The sequence below is a fragment of the Arvicanthis niloticus genome, chromosome 7, assembly GCF_011762505.2.
Source record: "Arvicanthis niloticus isolate mArvNil1 chromosome 7, mArvNil1.pat.X, whole genome shotgun sequence".
Taxonomy (NCBI): domain Eukaryota; kingdom Metazoa; phylum Chordata; class Mammalia; order Rodentia; family Muridae; genus Arvicanthis; species Arvicanthis niloticus.
The window spans coordinates 2073695-2090797 of NC_047664.1; the positions used below are offsets into that span (position 1 = coordinate 2073695).

The following is a 17103-nucleotide window of genomic DNA, read 5'->3' on the forward strand; positions in this document are numbered from 1 at the left end:
AGGAGCTGCTGCTGGAAACCAAGCCAGATGGAACATATGTTGCAGCAGTCAGATGAGTGGGTCCTGTTTTGGCATCTAACGATATCAGAGATTTAAAGCCTATCTTAAGATAATATATAGTGATGGTGTTATGGTATATGTTTATATAATAATGGAGTTGTAGTTGTTTTTTAGGTGGCTTCAACTTATAAATAAATACTAAAATCCCATGGTGCAGGGGCGGGGGTGATATGGCCTCTGAGACTTCCTCAGGACAAGGTAGAGGAACAGAGAGGCAAGGGATATAGACAAATCAAGACTTGCCATTAATTGATCATTACTGGATCTCTCTCTCTCTCTCTCTCTCTCTCTCTCTCTCTCTCTCTCTCTCTCTTTCTCTCTCTCTCTCCCTTCTTCCCTCCCCTTCCCCTCCTCCTTTCTCTGTCTTTTTCCTTTCATGTCTTAGTTAGAGTTTTACTGCTGTGAACAGACACCATGACCAAGGCAACTCTTATAAGGACACTATTTAATTGGGACTGACTTACAGGTTTAGAGATTCAGTTCATTATCATCAAGGCAGGAATATGGCAGCATCCAGGCAGGCATGGTGCCGGGGGAGCTGAGAGTTCTAGATCTTCGTCTGCAGGCCTCTATGAGAAGACTGGCGTCCAGGCAGCTAGGTCCAGGGTCTTAATGCCCATGCCCACAGAGACACACCTACTTTAACAAGGCCACACCTTCTAATAGTGCCACTCCCTTTCCCAAGCATATACAAACCATCACACTTCATGACCCCTTGTCTTTTAACTTTCCACAATAAAAAAGTATAATAAGCCAGGTCTGGTAGCACAGGTCTATAATACATGAAGCCAGGACAAAGACAAGTTTAAGGCCAACTTAGGCAACTTAGTATGACCTTATCTCAAAATACAAAGTAAAAAGACAGCTGGGGATGTATCTAACTAGCAGAGCACGTGGTTAGTATGTATGAAGCCCGCGTTCAGTTCCCGGAAGTACAAAGCAAAATCCCAAGCAGGCCGCTGAGATGGCTCAGTGGATCAAGGTGTTTGCCACCAAGTCTGACATTAAATACCTAGGATCCAAATGACAGAAGGAAATAATGGAGCCCTGTAAGTTGTCCTTTGGCCTCCACATCTGTGCCATGGCATGCACATAACTATATGCACTCAAACAAAATAAAATAAAAATAAATTAAGCAAAGCACTATTAACGGCTAAGTTACAATTAAATATAGAGAAATTGAAAAGTAAAATATGTTGGGGTAGGCGTGGCCTTGTTGGAGTAGGTGTGTCACTGTGGGAATGGGCTTTAAAACCCTCCTCCTAGCTACCTGGAAGCCAGTCTTCTCCTAGCTGCCCGTGGAACAAGAGGTAGAGCTTTCAGCTCCTCCAGTGCCATGCCTGCCTAGATGCCAACATCCTTCCCACCACTGTGATAATTGACTGAACCTCTGAACCTGTAAGCAAGCCCCAGTTGAATGTTGTCCTTTATAAGAGTTGCTATGGTTGTGGTGTCTCTTCACAGCAATGGAATCCTAACTAAGACAACCCCCCCCCCCCGCGCAAAAAAGTAACACCCTAGACAGAAAACCATTGAAGAGAACACTTACAAATTGTGATAAAGCAGGCTGGAGAGTTGGCTCAGTGGTTAAGAGCACTGACTGTTCTTCCAGAGGTCCTGAGTTCAATTCCCAGAAACCATGTGGCTCACAACCATCTGTAGTGGGATTTGGTGCCCTCTTCTGGTGTGTCTGAAGACACCTACAGTGTATTCATATACATTAAATAAATAAATATATTTTTTAATTGTGATAAGGATGTTGAGGTGTTACTTTCCACAATTAATGGTTTCTGGTGGGGGTCCTCCTCCTTCTCCTTCTCTCCTCCTCTTCCTCCTCCTCCCCTTTCCCTTTCCCTTCTCCTCCTTCTTCTGAGAGGAGGTCACAAGGGTGGGGTTGGACCTGGAAGGACTGGGAAGTCAGTGTGACTGGGGTTCATGATGTGAAATTCCCAAATAATCAATAAAAATAGTATAAAAGAAAGAAAGAAAACAATGAGCTGTATCTAATAGATAATGTAGAATCCCACATGAAACAAATAGAAAGCATGTAGGATGGGTATTTTCAAGTGTATAGGGAGAATACAAGTATAAGCACTGACAAAGTAGTTTGTTCTTTTAGGTTGCTTTTTATTTTATGTATTATAGGTATTTTGTCTGCATGTATGTCTGTGCACCATGTGTATTCAGTTCCCTCAGAAGCTAAGAAGAACATGTTGGATACTTGGGAACTGGAGTTACAGATGGCATGAGTACTGGGAACCAAACCCAGTGTATTAGTCAGGATTCTCTAGAGGAACAGCACTAATAAAATGAAACTATGTATATGGGATTTATACATATATAGAGGCTGTGGCTCAGCTAGTCTAACAGTGGCTGTCTCTCCATGGAAAGTTCTAGAGCCCAGTAGTTGTTCAGGCCATGATGCACAAAGAAGCCTTGTCTCAAAAAAACAAAACAAAACAAAAGATAAACACGAGACTCTACAATCCCTCTCTTAGATACAGAACTAGGGGAAATGAAGACAAATGTAGACACAAAACCTATATATAAGTATTCAGAGTGGCAACATTTTCAGTGTTCCTAAAGTGGGAACATACCATGTATCAATCGATGAGTGAATGAGTGCCTGAGTGAATAGATACAATGTGGCATATACTTATAGTAAAATATTATTTGGCAATAGATGAAAAGTGGCTGCAACAATATAGATAAATCTGAAAGAGCTATGATGAGCAAAAGAAACCAGTCACACAAACGTGACAGAAGGCCACATATTACATGACTTTATTAAAATTAAACATTCAGAACAGACAAATCCATAGAAACAGAGACAGATACATGGTTGTCAAGAGTGACTGCATCTGTGAATGAGTGTTAGCATTCTTTGATGTGACAATACAAAACTATTTGGGTGGTAACTGCATTAAAATCTAAAATGTGTACATTTCATTTTTTATTTTTTAATTTTTTTAGGGTAGGGTTCTATGTAGTACAGGCTGCATAGAACCCTAACTCTCTAAGTGACTGAAGATGACCTTTTGAGCTACAGATTCTCTCACCTCTACATTCCAGGTGCTGGCACCATGCTCAGACCAACCTGTTTGCTTTAATTTTATCATTTTTTAATCACACACACACACACACACACACACACACACACACACACAAACACACACAGCCCACACACAGGGTATGTGTTGAGACCAAAGGACAACATCTTTCAGGAGATAGTTCTCTGTTTCTACATGACTGAGAAAGGGTCTTTCTTGTTTATGCTGCAGTGCTTACCTCAGGCTAGCTAGCATGTGAACCTCTATGCAATTCTTCTGTCTACTTCCCATATCACTCCAGAAGTGCTAGGATTACAGATCCCAACTCTGGATTTTTACCATGGGTTCTGGGACCAAACTCAGGTCTTCATGAACTTTTAGCCTATCTTGCTGGCTCTATCTAGGTACTTTAAATGGCTTTCATGTGAATTATATCTCAGTAGATCTGATTGATATATATATATATATATATATATATATATATATATATATGTGTGTGTGTGTGTGTGTGTGTGTGTGTGTGTGTGTGTAATATACATACATACACACACACACAAAAGAAACTACAAAATATTTAGAACTAATTTAAGATAATGAAATGTTGCCTATTTATTCCCATGGAAACAACAACAAAGTTAAAGAACACGCACACACCATACACACACAGCTTACTTTATACAGCCATAGCTTTGCTCACACAGCGAATTCAATACCCAGTACACATTAGATCCTTTTAGGAAGTCACTTTCCATGAACACCTCAGGCTGCTGCACAATCTCTGTCCTCACAATAGGGTAGTTTCATCCAGGTTAGGAATGTTTGTTTACTAGACTTTGGAACAATGAGGAGGAGAAGTTACCAGGGTTAAGGAGAGATTGCCCTTTCCCTCCTGGGACACAGAGGGCATAGATTTCAGAGTTATAAAACAGAGTTCATAGTTCCAGAGTTTGCCTCTGGAAGGGAGATAAAGAGGGGTACTTCAGTCGGGTTGGGGAATGGCAGACTTGTTCTAACCAGGATTCTCCTGAAATGTACCCCCAATGTATATGCAAGCATTATCAGGCCAGCTGAGGATCCATTGCAAAATCAGTTGCTTTTGCCTTAAGTACCAAGTGTTTTGTTTGTACCTAGGACTCTGTGTTCCCCATCATTCACACGTGTGAAAGAAGCTCTGGCAGCTAGCCGCGCTTATGGACAGTGAGAACCCAGACCCTCCAAGTTTCTTATTTTACATGTGCTCATTTGATGCCGCTACATCAGATGCTCTTTTTAAATAATTAAAAATTATGATCTTATTTATTTATTTTACGTGTAAGAGTGTTTTGCCTGTATGTATGTATGTGCATCATATGTATGCCTTGTGTTGGTTGAAAACAGAAGAGGCATTGTATACCCTGAAACTGAAATGGTTGTGAGCCATCATGGAAATGCTAGATACCAAACTAGAGCCCTGTGAAAAAGCAACATGTGCTCTTCACTGTAGAGCTGCCTCTCCAGCCCCTAAAGAGACACACTTTATATCTGCATGTTCTTGAAAACTAGAAGCCGCTGAACACATATAAACAGAAAAGCAGATAGTCACTTCTATATGCACAAAGGACAGACCCATCTCACATTACATACTAAAACCTAAAGGTTATGCAAGGATATGATACATTAACACAAACTAAATATGAGTTTCAGTCTAAGATAAATTCACAGTGTAAACATCAGATTTTATTACAGAAAGATACAGAAGCTGGAGGTATAGCTCCATAGTAGAGAGATTAGCATGGCCTGTACAAAGATCTGGGTTCAACCCTCATTAACACAAACACACAGAAAACCCAATACTATCTCACACCACACTTAAGCAGAAAATTCTTAATACTACACATAAAAATGAGAAAACCAAATACTTCACTTCTTTTTTTTTTAAAAAAATTTTTTTTCAAAAAGATTTATTTATTATGTATACACTAATCTGTCTGCATGTTTGTCTGCAGACCAGAAGAGGGCAACAGATCTCATTATAGGTGGTTTTGAGCCACCATGTTGTTGCTGGAAGTTGAACTCAGGACCTCTGGAAGAGCAGCCAGTACTCTTAACCTCTGACCCATCTCTCCAGCCCAAGATTTCACTTCTTTAAGAGACCGGTAGGTCTGTCTAGAGCCATGCAATCCTGGATGGGGGCTACAAGCTAGGCTACAGACACTTTCTGGCTTCCATTTTGGGGCTTCTAAGAGCTTTGGAGCTTGATGGGAAAGGGAAGATGTGGACATTTGGGGGACTTACTATAGGATCCAAATAGATGCCACATAACAGTGATCAGAGACCTTTCTCAAAAGGGAATCAAAAAGGATCATGTTCTAGCAATGGATCCCTTCCATGGCCACGAGGTTGTTGTCAGTTTGAGGTACCTGAGAGCCTGGATCCTGATTTGCTGACATGGTCCCTGCTGGGGGTGAGTATCCTGTGTGGTTTTCAAGCAGGTGAGTCCTGATTAGACTAGTGAGGCACAAGTGAGTCACTGGATAGATACAGCAGGAGGGAGGCATGCTGTTGGAACCAAATAGGTCTTGGGAGGCTCTACACAGCTGTATGTGGGTGCCCGACAGCCTGGGTCCTGGGAGGAATGTCCCTCAGCTGAAGGGTTTGTCTTTCCTCCACCCTTGTTTTACCAAGATACAGCCAGGCATTACCCAAACACTTGAAATACACAGAAGGAGCCCTTGCCTTCAACATCCCCAACACTCTCTGGGAAGAACAGATAAACATTAAGTAAATAACCAGGCAGGGCTCCTGGCTTCATCTCATCTCAGAGAGTATTATTCCTGATAGTATCCCAAAAATCAGCCTTTCCTCGTGCTCCAACTGTAGCAAATACTTAATTTTTGACAAGATACTATTTGGGGAAGACAAACTGGTCTAAGAATGTTGGTTTGTGGTGCTGGAAGAAATTTGAATTTGGCTTTAAATGGAGGGAAAGACACTGAACATAGATTTCACCATGACTAGGGGTTGAAAGATAAACCCCTGAAGATGACTACCAAGAAGATGCAGGCTTCCTTTTGTGATTGCCAAGGACACCTCCCACATGCGTTCTCTCTAAGGTGTGAGATGGTAACTTGTTGAGATTTAAGCAAAATGATTACATCGAATAGGAGAGTATAAAAAGTCACCATTTGCAAACAAATTCAGGGTCTATGTCACAGGGTTTCTTATAATTAAATTTGCCATGTTGAAATAATTGTAGATTCTCCACACACACACACACACACACACACACACACACACACACTCCCCCCCCACACACACATGGGGTGGGGTAGGGGGAGCACCTTTCTGTTGTTTCCTAAGGGTGGTAGCTCATAGGACACAAGGGTTGAACATCACAGCCTTGACAGGCCATTGGTGACCCACTCGTCTCCCTAAGCCTCTTTGGTTTGTTCTTGCTCTGTTATTTGTTTCTGAACTTAGCTTTACATGACTATATCCTACGTGTTCCCATGTGTGTCCACTTTCATGGCCACAGGAAGGATATCATCAGCATAACAAAGCCCCTACTGTTGCACCTTCACAATCCACCTTCTTCCACTCTACCCAGTCTCTGGGCCACTACTAATCTGTTCTCCAGTTCTAAAGTGCTGTCTTTACAAAAAAAAAAAATGTTATATAAATATTTTGTTGGTCTGTTTTTGGTTGCAGTGACAAAATGCCTGAGTCTGAGTAACTTTACAAAGAGAGAGCTTTCGTTTGGGACACAATGCTGGAGCTTCAAGTGTTTGCTATAGACAGGGTTTCTCTGTAGCCCTGGCTGTCCTGGAACTCTGTGGCCTGCACTGGCCTCGAACTCACAGAGATCCACCTACCTCTGCCTCCCAAGTGCTGGGATTAAAGGCATGCGCCACTACAGCTGGGCTGCTGAATATTATTTTTGACCATACTTAGATCATGACTATTATTTTTCATTTTGGTTAGTGGTAGAGTGTTTAGGAAGGCAGCTGTTGATTGTGCACCTATATTTCACTTGATAACTTTGTTGAACTCACCTACGTAGCACAAGTGCCCTAAGAGAGCGGATGGAGTCGGATCAAAGATGATTTGGAGATGTGGCAACACAGGAGGCAACTGTGGTGATGGTCCCATCTGGTGATGGGCTTAGATACTACCTAAACCGGACGCTGGTGACAGGCAGGTTCCCACCTAAAACTAGGGCCTTGAACATTAAAGCCTGAACTGCCCTCAGTCTCTCGGGTAGAATGTCAGGACATCAAAGTCCCCAGCCCAAAGCAGCTTCAGGCCATAGGAGGAGGGCATAGGGGTACAGCAGGTCTCCAAAGTGAACGTGAACTATGGCCTGAAAGATATGAAAGGAAAGGGCATCGAAAAGGGCAAGGACCGCAGGCCTTCTCGTGGCTCTCAGAGGGGGCTGCCCCTTTCAGGGCACCACCAGGCTTCCCTCATTTTCTCCTTACTGAACAGGACTTCACCTACCAATGGGGGAATCCATCTGACATGGACACAGCCCCACTAAGAACACACCAAAGGCTGGAACCACACAATTAGCTTGTTCAGACCCTTATGGTTGCCAGATGGTGCCATGCAATACTGAAGATAAACAGCAGGAATGCTGGAAGGTAGAGGCTAGCCTGGAAGGTAGAGGCCAGCCTAGGCTACACCTACACCAGTGAGACGCCTGCTCAAAACTCAAATCCCTAAGCCCAAGAAATAAACAAAAAGGAATAGTATTCCTGAGGGTGAGACCACCAGGATGTGCTTGAAGGAGAAAAAGCCTCCTCGCTGAGAGAAAGCCACCTCCTGTCCCTGCTTGGCCAGTCCCCCTATTCCTCCACGTCAGGGACTGTTCTCTCTCTACCTACCAGCTCTTCACTCATCCACACTAGTCTGAATAGGGCTTTTGGTACACTGGCCTTCTCTTGAACCAGCCAGGCCAAACACAGTGGCAAGTGTCACATAACTCTTGTCAACTGCTTTAGGCCAGGTGGTAAGGGCAAATTAAAGAGCCTTAAGCGGGACTGGAAGCTGCCTGCTCGAGAGCAAGAATGGTGTAACCAGGCTCAGCCTTTCCTGGCCTTCCGCCCTGCCTCTTTCTCCTTTAGGGGAGTCTAGTGACAGGCATGGATTAGAGGCTTTTGGAACTGTTCCCTGTCTCCTCCTCCAGGTTGGCCTCAGGACTTTGGTGGCTGTTTCTCAGGACTTCAGGAATTTGGAAGACCATTAAGGAAGTGCAGACTTTGCTGAAGTAGAGACCCATTTCCCGCACCTACCACCGCGGATGTGTTCCTAGTGCAGGCCACACACACTTGTATCCAAATTACCTCTTAAAAGGAATTTTTCTCCCTCTCGTTTCCACCTTGGCGGGTAATCTTGGCTTCTTTCACCAAACTTGTCCTTTGGGGCGGAGACTAACCAGATCATTCCGCCCCTGGGACAGCCTACCCACAGCCGCAGCACTTTGCAGCCTAATGCAAATAGGCGGCCTGCAGACACTAGAATGGCCGGGACTATGGATAGGCTGGAAGCTTGCAACAACCCGGAAACATCTGGGACCGCCGGAGACTCGTTGCCTGGTCCCCGAGTTTATGCGCGTCGCTGGGTCTTTCTGCTGGTGGTGAGCCTCCTGAGCTGCTCCAACGCGATGGTACAAGGGTGCTGGGGCGGGCAGGGCGGGGTCTTTCCAACAGCCCCAGCACCAAATTGTATTCGTTCAGTCACAGAAAACCGACTTTTCTTCTAGCTCGAGAAGTTGTAGAAAAAGGGGCAAATGCCTGTCCTGCCTGGTATGAATTAGCCAGGGAAACAGGTCTCTTAGGCTCGAGGGTCTCAGCCCTGCAACATGTTGCTTTCTCATAGTGTCTGTCCCTAGCCCCCAAATGCTGATGTCAGGGGCCCTCCGTCCTTCCCTCTTCATTCCATCAGGTGCAGTTGGACTGACTACACGTGATCCTCCTGAGGCACAGGTACACAGCATTTGAGTTTGAGTGGAGGGAGAATGTGGAGCTGCTACCATCTGCCTCTCAGAGGCAGCTCTTCAGCCCTGCACCTTTCTGGTGCTGGATCCCCCTAGTGCCTGTGAAGGAACTTAGGGTTACATGTGGCCACTCAGCTGGATAGCATTTGGGCCATACAGCAAACAGCTATGAATTGTAACAAATCCAGTTCAGACGGTGCCAAGCATGTGGGACCATGAAGCCCACTGGCCCCAGTGGAGACCCAGCCAGTTTGGTGACAATATCAGGTGTGGATGGTGTCCCTCCGTCCTTCTATGGGTTCGGTTGCTAACTGGCATTCCATGTGAACCAGAAGTAGGCTGATTTGTATGGCCTTTTCTTTTTCCCTGCTGTGCTGGTTGTGAAGAAACAGCTTTGAGTAAAGGTGTGAATACAAGTCATGAGCCTGGAGTATTCTAACTGTGGCAATATAGGAAACTTCCCTCCTGGTAGCTAGCTTTGCTGAGACTTGTTGCTATGGGCTGACTCGCAGGTCTGCTTTCTAACATTGGAAAACATAACTGGTTTGGGGTAGATGTCTGAAGACACAAAGAAATCTACTTTTACCTTTTGTAGATAAGGCAAGTTCCTGAGACACTTGGGTGATGTCCTGCTGTCCTTATGGAGAGAGAATATTACCCTAATACTATGAATTGTCACCGTCCTGGCTGGGTCCCCATTATGACCAGTGAGCTTCATGTTTAATCATGCTTCCTGGACTTTCTGATCATTTGTCTGTAGCTAGTGACTGGGTGCCAGGGCTCTGAGAGAGCAGCCTGAGCAGGCAGGCACAGCAGAACTTACGTGAGAACAAGAGATGGCCCAGTGTTTTGGATGGGAAGATCAGGAGCTAGGTCAGGGTGAGACTGAGAGCTGGTTGAAGGTATTCTCGTTTTCATTCTTGTACACTTAGATGGATGTATTTTTTTCTCCACCCATCTTACACATGCTAGAGGTCTCTCTGCCACTTTAATGTGGGTCACAGCCCTGGGAGGAGCAAGGACAACCCTGTGAGAGTTATGAGATTTTTCTTGTTCAACACAGCATTTTTTTTTTTTTTTTGTATACCTGGTCCCCTGTCTGCTCTATGATGCCAGGCAGAAGGCAGCTAGGCCTGTATCAGGGGCTCTCTAAGCCTGGGAGAGTCGTTCCTTGTGTTGTCCTGAGAATAAAGAAGGAAATGCAGTTGTTGCACAACCTTTGTGTTTACCAAGGCTTTGTGCTGGGGAAACCTGGGGCTCCGTTCAGCTCTGGAGGGTGTGACCCTCTGTCACAATCAGTAGGGTTCATCGGGAACTTTGATTTAGGACACACCCTTGTTGGGCCATATAACTATTCTCTCTATTGGTCTAAGCTTGATGACTCCTTCTCTCCACTCAGCTTCCCATACTTCTTCCAGAAAGACTTCCTCCATTCTGCACGCCAGGCTTCAGAGTCCCTATATTTTGTAGTGCCCAAGATGCGAGAGTATGTGCAGAGATTCCACTGATTCAGTCCCATCTCTAAAGAATCCTGACTCTGAACTCTTCTGTCCCTGGCTCTGTTTGCTTCTTCCTTGGTCCTCATGTATGTCCTGAGTCCCTAAGACTTCATTATCCATCTAGATGCCTGGCATGGAGTCGCCACCACACACCAAACCTTATAGTCTCCCCAAAATGTGTTCCTTATCCATCTTGTCTCAGCACGTTGTTCAAACATGAAAGTTGAAACCATGGCCACCATCTGCCCTGATTCTCATCTCTCCCTCTCTTACCCATGTGCTCCAGTACTGTGTCCTTAAGTGTTATGACTTACTCAGTGTCCTAGATATCTCACCCACTGAGATTCTGGCATCTCTGTCTTATTATTCACAGCCAACTCACAAGCTGCTCACTCTCCTCTGTCTGTCACCTTTAACACGGTGCCTCCCAGACAGTGGACACTAACCCTATTGATTGACTTCAGCTTCCTCAGAGAATCAAATCAGTCCTAATTAGATTCATGGCCCTGCAGCCCCTGGACAGGTTTTTGGCCTCTGTATCTGCCTCCAGGCTGGTTCATGGTCCACTGCTGGTTAGGCTGTAGTCCATGCCTGTCTGCTTTCCTGGTTTGTGTAACACAGTAACTGTGGCTCTCTAGCAGGACGACCCAGAATTTTTACCCAGTTGTGTTCCTTAGCCTCAGCAGGCACACCCATGCATCTCTGCTCCTATCCTGAGCTAGCCAAATGGGGATCGTAGGCTTCAGCCAAAGCAGAGCTAGCTAGGTAACGTCCGTGACCTGTGTCTAACTTATGTGTATTCTATAGCTTTGGCTCAGCTTTGCACCTGTAGCAGACACCGTAGCACGGCATTTCCTCCTGTCCATGGAGCAGGTCAACTGGCTGTCACTAATATACCTTGTGTTATCCATCCCATTTGGCATGGCAGCCATCTGGGTTCTGGACTCTGTTGGCCTCCGTGGAGCAGTAAGTCAGACTTCATTCCATTCCTTCGTAGGGTGGGTGGGTTGGATGCCCTTTGACTTTGAGTGCAAAACCCCGATCCCTTCAGATTAGACTCCACCAGCCCCACCTGCTAGGCTTCCCAGCAAAGCAGCTTAGGGGAACAGGTAGATATTGGGGTATCCCTAAAAGCTAGGGATAGGCATCTGGAGATGTGGATGTTGAAGCTCTGGGCTAGCATTCTAGTCTCTGACTGTCCATTCCTGCAGACTATCCTGGGTGCATGGTTGAATTTTTCTGGGAGTTTGCTACGTGCTGTGCCATGCTTGGCTGTCAGGATCCCCAGTCCTTTTGCCTTCTTCATGAGTGGCCAGAGCCTCTGTGCCCTGGCCCAGACCCTGGTCATCTCTTCTCCAGCCAAGCTGGCTGCCTTGTGGTTTCCAGAGCACCAGCGAGCCACAGCTAACATGATCGGCACCATGTGTGAGTCCAGGGATGGGACCTCTGAAATCTGGGCTCAGCTCATAGGCCCTGCTGGATGTCTGTAATCTGCTCCTCAGCTTGAGCCAAGGCCAAGGTGCTTGAGCCAGGAAGGCTTCACCCCAAGGATTTGGGTGAGGCTTGCCACAGCTGACCTGATACAACTGTTTTTCTATCCAGCAAATCCCCTGGGCCTCCTTATAGCCAATGTGCTGTCTCCTGCCCTTGTCAAGAAAGCAGAAGACATTCCTATGATGGTGAGGGTCTCATGGTTACCTTGCATGTGTATGTTATGCTAGCTTGAGCATATATACATAGACTTGTGTACACAGTACATGAGGTCATTGTTCCTGTGTGTGTGGTAGATACTCACATTTGTTGGTATGACATACCTGGGTGCATTAGCATCATCTTTTTATGTGGGGATAAGTTTGGAGCCTTGGGAAGTTGGGCTGGTGTCATCACGGAGGGAATCATCCTTGAGTGGTTTTCCGAAAGCTAGGTTCTACAGGAAGCTGTGAAGAGCAGCTGGGGGTGGAGTCATATAGTCATTCCCCCCCCCCCAAAAAAAGGCTCGGGTCTGCTGACTCACTGGAGTTTAAAGGCAGGAGGTAGCTAGTAAGGTGGGCAATGCAGACTGAGATATGTGGGGTCATGTGTCAGTGTGACTTCTTTCTGACTCTCAGAACCTCTCCCCAGCTAGGCATCTATATTGTTCCTGCTGCCCTTGCCTGTCTGATGGCCACTGTCTGCCTCTGGGAGAGTGTGCCTCCTACCCCACCATCCACAGGGGCTGCCAACTCTACTTCAGAGAGTTTCCTCCACGGGCTCAAACTGGTGGGTAATGTGGGTTCTGGGGACAGAGAAGCTGTGGTCACAAGCTTGCTGGGGCTTCTGAGTTAAGGGCTGTTTTTCCCTCTAGCTCATACAGAATAAGGCCTATGTCATCCTGGCCGTATGCTTTGGTGGTGGCATTGGTATCTTCTCTAGCTTCTCAGCACTCCTGGAACAGATCCTTTGTGCCAATGGCTACTCTAATGTAAGTAGTAGTCCTGCCTTAAGACTGAGCTCTGCCTCTGCCAGGGTTACCTGCTGTTTCTGAGCACTCAGTGCTCACACCCTCCCCCCCACCCCTGCCCCTGCCACCAATAGAGATTAGATCAAGATCCTCACATGGAGGTGGCAGTCAGGGCTGCTTATAGATCCCTGGGTCATGACCTCTGGTGGGTGTGAGTCTCTCATGGGCTCTAGGCATGAGCCCAAGGTCTGTGTTGTCTGTGGTGGTACCCTTTCCCTTTAGTGGTGTGCACATTGCAGAGAACCCATCTTAGGAGGCAGCTTGATAGGACTGTCTGGCCCCGTCCTTTGGAGCTGCCCTGGTAGTGACGTACACCCTAAGGAGCTCTGGAGGATCCTTGCCTCCTGATGATTCTCAGCTTTCCTTCCACACTTTCAGGAGTTCTCAGGCCTCTGTGGGGCCCTCTTCATTGTGTTTGGAATTTTGGGGGCACTGCTTCTAGGCCTGTACGTGGATCGGACCAAGCACTTCACTGAAGCCACCAAGATAGGCCTCTGTCTGACTTCCATGACCTTCGTGGCCTTTGCTCTGGTAAGACTATTAGGAACAAAGACTACCTACCCAGGATGGAGGGATATTATGGCAGGCAAGAGGGTAGAAGCAGCAGGTACAGTGGTGGCTTGCCAAGAGCAAGTATCTCAGTGTCAAACCTGTTCTGGGTCTGAGGGTAGCCCTAGGTAGAATAGAACTGGCTTCAGTGCCACATCCATGCCACCCAGTCTAGAAGCTCAAGGTGGGGGTGGCATGTCTCACTGACATCCCTGTTACATTCATCTCTACCCCTTTGCTGGTACCAGGTAGCCCAGCTGCAGGGACAAACTTTTGCACTGGCTGCCATCTGCTCCCTCCTTGGGCTCTTTGGCTTCTCAGTGGCACCTGTGGTCATGGAGCTGGCAGTGGAAAGCTCATTTCCTGTGGGTGAGGGTGCCTCCGCTGGCTTGATCTTTGTCCTGGGGTAAGTATCCTTTTATGCTAACTCCCTCTCCTAATGCATGGACTCCTTCCCTTACCCTGCCTGGGCTACATGTCTCAGGCTCCTGATCCATGAAGCTAGGAACCTGCTTTCTCTGGCCAGGGATAAGCATGTGCTTGCTGTGTGCAAGCCTGGGCAGCTGTGAGGCGGATGAGGATAGGGACAATGTACTGCCCCAGGAGTAACAGGTGTTGTAGTGGTTGGCACAGATGTTGTTCCCTGCCCACAATGGTATTAAATGTGGTGGGCAGAGAATTTTTCTGCCCAGGCTGAGGGCCCTGTGTATCCAGGCAGGCTGAAGGTGTGCTTATCATGCTGCTATTGACGGCGCTGACTGTGCAGAGAACAGGTGCATCCTTTTCTACCTGCCAGCAGGGCGAGGACCTTCTGGACTGGACAGGTGAGTGTCTGTGCCTAGGCTTCAGCCCCAGAGAGCTAAGACAAGATCGGGAAGACAAGGTTATCAGGAGGCCTGGCCCAGTTGAGGATCTTGATTCTGGTTGCTCTTTCACCCCCCATGGCAGCACCAGTTGCTCTAAGTGTGGAACAGTGTGGTCAGACGCCTGGGTTCTGCTTGTGGGTGTAGTCCAAAGACTCTGACACAAATCCAGTGTCATATGAGGTGTTTCAAAATCCAGGAAAATAGACCAAGATCTTAGACAGAAAGGGGCAGAAGTCTTGGAGAGAAAAGGAGAAAAAGAGACAAGGACAGAAATAGAAATACAGAGAAATACAGAAATGTACATAGACATACAGAGATGACAGGGAGATAGGGATAAAGGGAGGCTACCAGGACAGACAGAAGGGAAAGTAGGGGTGGGTTAGAAATAAACAGGGGAAAAAAAAAAAAAAGCCGGGCAGTGGTGGCGCACACCTTTAATCCCAGCACTTGGGAGGCAGAGGCAGGCGGATTTCTGAGTTCGAGGCCAGCCTGGTCTATCTACAGAGTGAGTACCAGGACAGCCAGGGCTACACAGAGAAACCCTGTCTTGAAAAACCAAAAAACCAAAACAAACAAACAAAAAAAGAAATAGACAGGGATAGAGACAGAGATACAAAGAGACAGGAAGATTGAGCGAGCAATCAGCAAGCAGACAGACAGACAGACAGACAGACAGACAGAAATGTGGAGACGACAGTGGGTAGAACAGTAGTGGTAAACCCATGTCCCATAACTCATGATTCCTCACTGTTGGAGCCTGGCTCTGGGAACATCCTGAGAGCTGTTGAGGGTTTAGACCAGTACTGTCTCCAGATGGGGTAAGAGGCAAATGCCCGGGATATCAGAATGTTTCTTTTTCCTAGTGGATGTGTAGTAATCCATCTATGGAAGAGGTTTAAGACAGCAATGGATGGGTAGACAATGGCACCCTGGGTAATGAAGGCCCAAAGGGCAGGAATTAGTTATTCCAAATGACTCTGCTCTCAGGGTCTCGCTGGCTATCACTGGGCACTGTCAGCTGGGTCAGGTCTACCAAGGCTTCACTATGTTGGGAACTGGGGGCTCTGGCTGCCTGGACAGTTGAGGGACAGTGCTGTGCTTGTTGTGTCCCTAGTGCCCCTGCTGCTGCTGGCTGGCCTATGCACCCTTTTCACCTGTGTCTTGGTGATCTTCTTCAACACCCCATACCGGCGCCTGGAGGCTGAGTCTGGAGGATCCTCTTCACCCATGATGTGTGCCAGGGATCCAAGGAATGTAAACCCCACCCAAGTGCCACCACTTGAGACTCCTGGCTTGACACCTCCAGATGAGGCCTTGAAGGAGGCTCCTGGCCCTGCCCTGTCTCCAAAGCTTCTGTCTCCAAAGGGCATTCAGAATGGGCAGAGACTATGACCAGAGACGTCTGGTAAAGCATAGGCTTGCTAGAGTCTCTTTGATTGTGCCAGCTGTGCTAAAAGCTCTGACAGGGACACAAAGTCATCAGCAGACTCAGAGCATGACAGGATGGCCTTTCAGTCCTCAGGAAGACTATGATGGAATTGGAAATAGGTGCTATTGTATGGATACTGGTCAGTTAGAGTGGACCCTGGCCAAGCTATACATGTGGCTACTGCAAGAGGGCCTGAGCAGGAGCAGAGAGAGTGAGTTAGGGACTCCTGGCATAAGACTGAGGGAGCTCCAAAGGCTATGGCATGACTAGTCTGAGGTAGACAGGTTTAGGAAGAACTTGTCTCCACTGTATGACCAGGCACTGAGCCTGATTCTAAAATAGCACAGCAGGTGGTGGGCTGGTCTGAGCAGAGTAGGGAACGTATTCCCTGCAATGAGAACTCACAGCAAAGTTTGTGTGTCCAACTTTATTGAGCTAGCTGCAGCCTGAATGGTGGAGCAGTGTCTACTTCCTCCTCTGCATGGGCAAGCATATGGGTCAGCACTTTGTAGTCTAGGTTGCCAGCCACATCAGTGAAGGCAAAACTCCAGCATCTGATTCACCTGAAAGTGAGCCCAAGATAGGCAGGGTATTGATGGGGAACTCACATTGGTGGTGGGAGGAGGAGGAGAGACAGGTTCCTGGGCTCCAGCAGCCCAGACACAGTAAATTACATGAACTGAACTTCATTCAGTGGGTTCCTGAGTCTTGTTTGACCTGTTCAGGAGTGAAGAGGGTCAGAGAGCCAAGGGCCAGGAGAGGGGAAGGACTGGGGGGTGTATGCAAGGTAAAGTCAGAAGAGGAATTGGAGGAAGTAGGCAGAGAGGGGTGGGAGAAGGGAAGGTGTAAGGGAGAGGGGGATGGAGGGAAGAAAGGGGTAGGAAACTGGTGTAATGTGGTGATGGTAGTGGTAAATAAATGGTATAAACACGGTGGAAACCTAAACCTTATTCCTGCCTCTTAGTCTGCTGCCTCTATTGCTGAGCTGGCCAGCAGCGAGATGGTGATATATCCTTCTGGAGGAATGTTGCCTCTAGCTGCCCTCTGATATGCTTGGGCTTTTAGAATGTATGTCCTGCCCACCTGCCACCAAAGCCCAGGTGCCTAATGGTTCCTGGAGCTGTCATGACTCACAGAAGATACCTGATGGGGTAAGAGGCAAATGCCTGGGATACC

The 17103-nt window shown here is 47.0% G+C and overlaps 1 protein-coding gene across 11 annotated transcripts; it reads left to right on the plus strand.

Annotated features, from left to right (window-relative positions):
• The first annotated feature begins 8016 nt into the window (after positions 1-8016).
• Positions 8017-16252, plus strand: Slc49a3 (solute carrier family 49 member 3). 11 transcript variants are annotated; one of them, XM_076937761.1, is made up of 11 exons: positions 8687-8754; positions 9033-9073; positions 11391-11549; positions 11795-12008; positions 12186-12262; positions 12705-12842; positions 12928-13044; positions 13462-13614; positions 13881-14038; positions 14347-14456; positions 15613-16252. In XM_076937761.1, exons 3-11 carry the CDS (start codon positions 11448-11450, stop codon positions 15888-15890), a joined length of 1347 nt encoding a protein of 448 aa, XP_076793876.1. In that variant the 5' UTR covers positions 8687-8754; positions 9033-9073; positions 11391-11447; the 3' UTR covers positions 15891-16252. The 11 variants fall into 11 exon arrangements, with proteins under 11 accessions (XP_076793874.1, XP_076793873.1, XP_076793877.1 ...); XM_076937759.1 differs by lacking the exon at positions 9033-9073 and having other exon boundaries at positions 8017-8724; XM_076937758.1 differs by lacking the exon at positions 9033-9073 and having other exon boundaries at positions 8023-8754.
• The last annotated feature ends 851 nt before the right edge of the window (positions 16253-17103 follow it).

Excerpts from the sequence above, each read along its gene's own strand:
- Slc49a3 (XM_076937758.1), top strand. The coding sequence starts at position 8,608 with ATGGCCGGGACTATGGATAGGCTGGAAGCTTGCAACAACCCGGAAACA. Across the intron at positions 8,755-11,390 it reads TGAGCTGCTCCAACGCGATG|CTTTGGCTCAGCTTTGCACC; the intron begins GTACAAGGGTGC and ends TGTATTCTATAG. Across the intron at positions 12,009-12,185 it reads TAACATGATCGGCACCATGT|CAAATCCCCTGGGCCTCCTT; the intron begins GTGAGTCCAGGG and ends TTTTCTATCCAG.